A 2,500-nucleotide genomic window follows, 5' to 3' on the forward strand; every position below is an offset into this window, starting at 1 on the left:
TTTACATGACGATCCATCGACCGGGTTATGAAAGAGTTAAACAGCCTCTCAAATGGAAAGACATGTCATTCGGATCGGCAGTTTATTCTGATTGAGGCGTTTATATGAGGCATTTTTATTCTGATTGGGCTGCTGTTCTGATTAAAAGGCTCCATGTAAACTCAGCTACTGACAGCCGACTGGAGACAAGACCGTCTGTGGGTCCAGGACCTACAGGGAGGAAGACACTCATTATATATATATATATATATACAGGTCCAGATCGTCACCTCGTCCCTCCACTCCGGGTCCGAACACCTTGACCTTGGAGGTGTCCACGGCAGGCTCCACCACGACCTTGGCGGGGAAGCCGGGCACGGTCTCGCCGCCGTACCTCAGCAGCAGGGTGAACATGCCGGAGCTCAGCGGGACGTAGGTGACGGTGTAGGTCCCGTCCTTGTTGTCCACCACCTCCGTCTTGGCCTTCACACCTGGAGGAAAAAAAAACGGTTCGGTTTGGACATTTTCCCCGGTGGAAAAACAGCTGAGAGTCTCCTGAGGCTGAGCTACAGATCACTGTCTTCGTGTGGAAAACCTCTGAACTGTAATTCTGGTGATTTTCATGTTTTTGCTTCAGTCAAAGGATTTCATGATCCTCTCGGGTAGTGGTTCTCAATCTGGGGGGTCGGGCCCTCCAGGGGGTCACAATAATTTTGGGTGGGTCACAAGATGATTTATGGGATAGGAAAAAAACATCTTTCTATTCTACAAATTCAATATCATGTCTGTTTTTTCTCTAAATTTAGCTTTTTTCTTATGGTCTTAAGGTCATGGAATGATGAAAATCATTCTTTGGTTGAACTGTTCACCAGGAGGCATTGCTTGGTTTAAAGGATCACGAGCCAAAAAGGTTAAGGACAACTGGTCTAGGAGTTTTCTCTGAGCTCTCAGTCTTATGAAAGTAGATTAACTCAGAAATGCCTGGTGGTCAAGCTTAAAATAAAGCTGTTTTTATGAGTTCCTGAAAAGTTGACATGCTGGAAATACAACAGCAACAATAAAATAAATCGTGAGATGTGAAAAACATTTAAATTTGTGTTACAAGGTTGTGAATTTTGCACACATCACTATAACATGATAAAAAAACGACAGGATCAATCCTCTACGTCACTTTGTGAAAACCAATATTTGTTTGATCCCAACAACAGAAAAGATCTTTTCTCTGTTTCCCTGTCTTTGTGATCAATTTTGAGAATTGGGGGATTCACCCACATTACATTATTTTTTATTATTTTATGTCTTTGCTTGTTTTATTCTGCCTACTTTGTTTGCTTTCTGATCTTATGGTTGCTTGTTTGCTTATTTTTGTTGGATTACATGACTTTTGTATTTGCTTATAATGTGTTTTGAGGTGAGATTCTTCTATAAGCCTCTAGGGGTTTTCTACATCTCACCTGCACAATTTGCTTCTTCTCTTTTGTTGTTGTGTTTTTGCTGCTTTGTTTTATTGTGCAAAATAAATAAATAAAATCAATAAAATAAAGTTAAACAGTTAAATCTACACCAGGCAAGTGTAGCTGCTGGTGTAAACTGGTGTTAGGTGTGATGGTCTCACCGGCGGCGGGTCCAGATCCAGTAGGACTGGTGGAGTCCAGGGCGTCCTCCAGGCTGAGCTGGCCCGGTCCGGCCTGGGAGCAGTCCACATTCACCACACTGGTCTCTCCGACCTGGACAGACAGGCGTGGATTCAACTTTAGGCTTTTTAAACCCTTAACTGTAGAATGGACACTTCCTTATTTAAACCAGGCTAGTCCACAAAGAACACTGGTCAGGTCCAGCTGAGCCGCCGCCCGCCCCCTCGATCCGCCCCCTTCCACTCTTCTCCAAACCATCTGTAGTGACATCATGCTCTTCCTCACTGTCCTTATCAGTTCCTCCCTGTCCTCAGGCTTTGTTTCTGTTGCTCTAAAGCAGTGACTCTCAACCTTTTTCATATCCAGGACCCTAATTTAGTCCACATTAGGGCCACGGACCCCTGTTTGATGAGACTTTTTCTCTCTGACCCAAATCTGAGAATATTTTTTATTGTGACTGTGATACACAGCTGGTGTGACTGCTGCTGACAAAATGCACTTATTATGAGTCGCTTTGGACAAAAGCGTCTGCTAAAAACGAGGAAAATGTAATCCATGACATCATCAGAGTGGAGGTTTTATGGCTGTATTACACAGCTGGAGGTTTGGTGTTGATACAGGAAATTAAAAAGTTCCTTTTTCAACCGACTGAGGCAACACAGCTCCGTGATTTCCATGATTCAACACTCAGAAAACATCTGGAGATTTTGGTAAAAAAGCGATCTAAATATCTAACAACAACCTTAACCCTCCCTCCCCCCCCCCGGCCCTCACCTTGGCTCTGCTCAGTCCCGCCCCCGAGGCCACCACCCTGGAGGGGTCGAAGGGCATCTGGATGTCGGCTCTGAAGGGCGAGCCGGGGACGTGCTCCTCCTCGAACAGGATGT

The 2,500-nt window shown here is 44.8% G+C and overlaps 1 protein-coding gene across 1 annotated transcript in view; it reads right to left on the bottom strand.

Annotated features, from left to right (window-relative positions):
- Nucleotides 1-269: 269 nt before the first annotated feature.
- Nucleotides 270-2,500, bottom strand: part of LOC139640402 (filamin-B-like) — a gene marked incomplete at its 3' end in the record, with an annotated part of 8,559 nt that continues 6,328 nt past the window's right edge. Inside the window, exons 7-9 of the mRNA XM_071514599.1 lie at nt 2,388-2,500; nt 1,595-1,706; nt 270-470 (exon numbers count right to left, since the gene is read on the bottom strand). The exon at nt 2,388-2,500 is cut by the window's right edge and continues 202 nt beyond it. Of these exons, the coding sequence (XP_071370700.1) occupies nt 270-470; nt 1,595-1,706; nt 2,388-2,500 (426 nt within the window). The remainder of the gene's footprint in view (nt 471-1,594; nt 1,707-2,387) is intronic.

This window comes from Centroberyx affinis, unplaced genomic scaffold, assembly GCF_046629955.1.
Source record: "Centroberyx affinis isolate AG114_WGS23_722 - 3 ecotype Tasmania unplaced genomic scaffold, CSIRO-AGI_Caff_v1 ptg009359l_1, whole genome shotgun sequence".
In the NCBI taxonomy this organism is placed as follows: Eukaryota; Metazoa; Chordata; class Actinopteri; order Beryciformes; family Berycidae; genus Centroberyx; species Centroberyx affinis.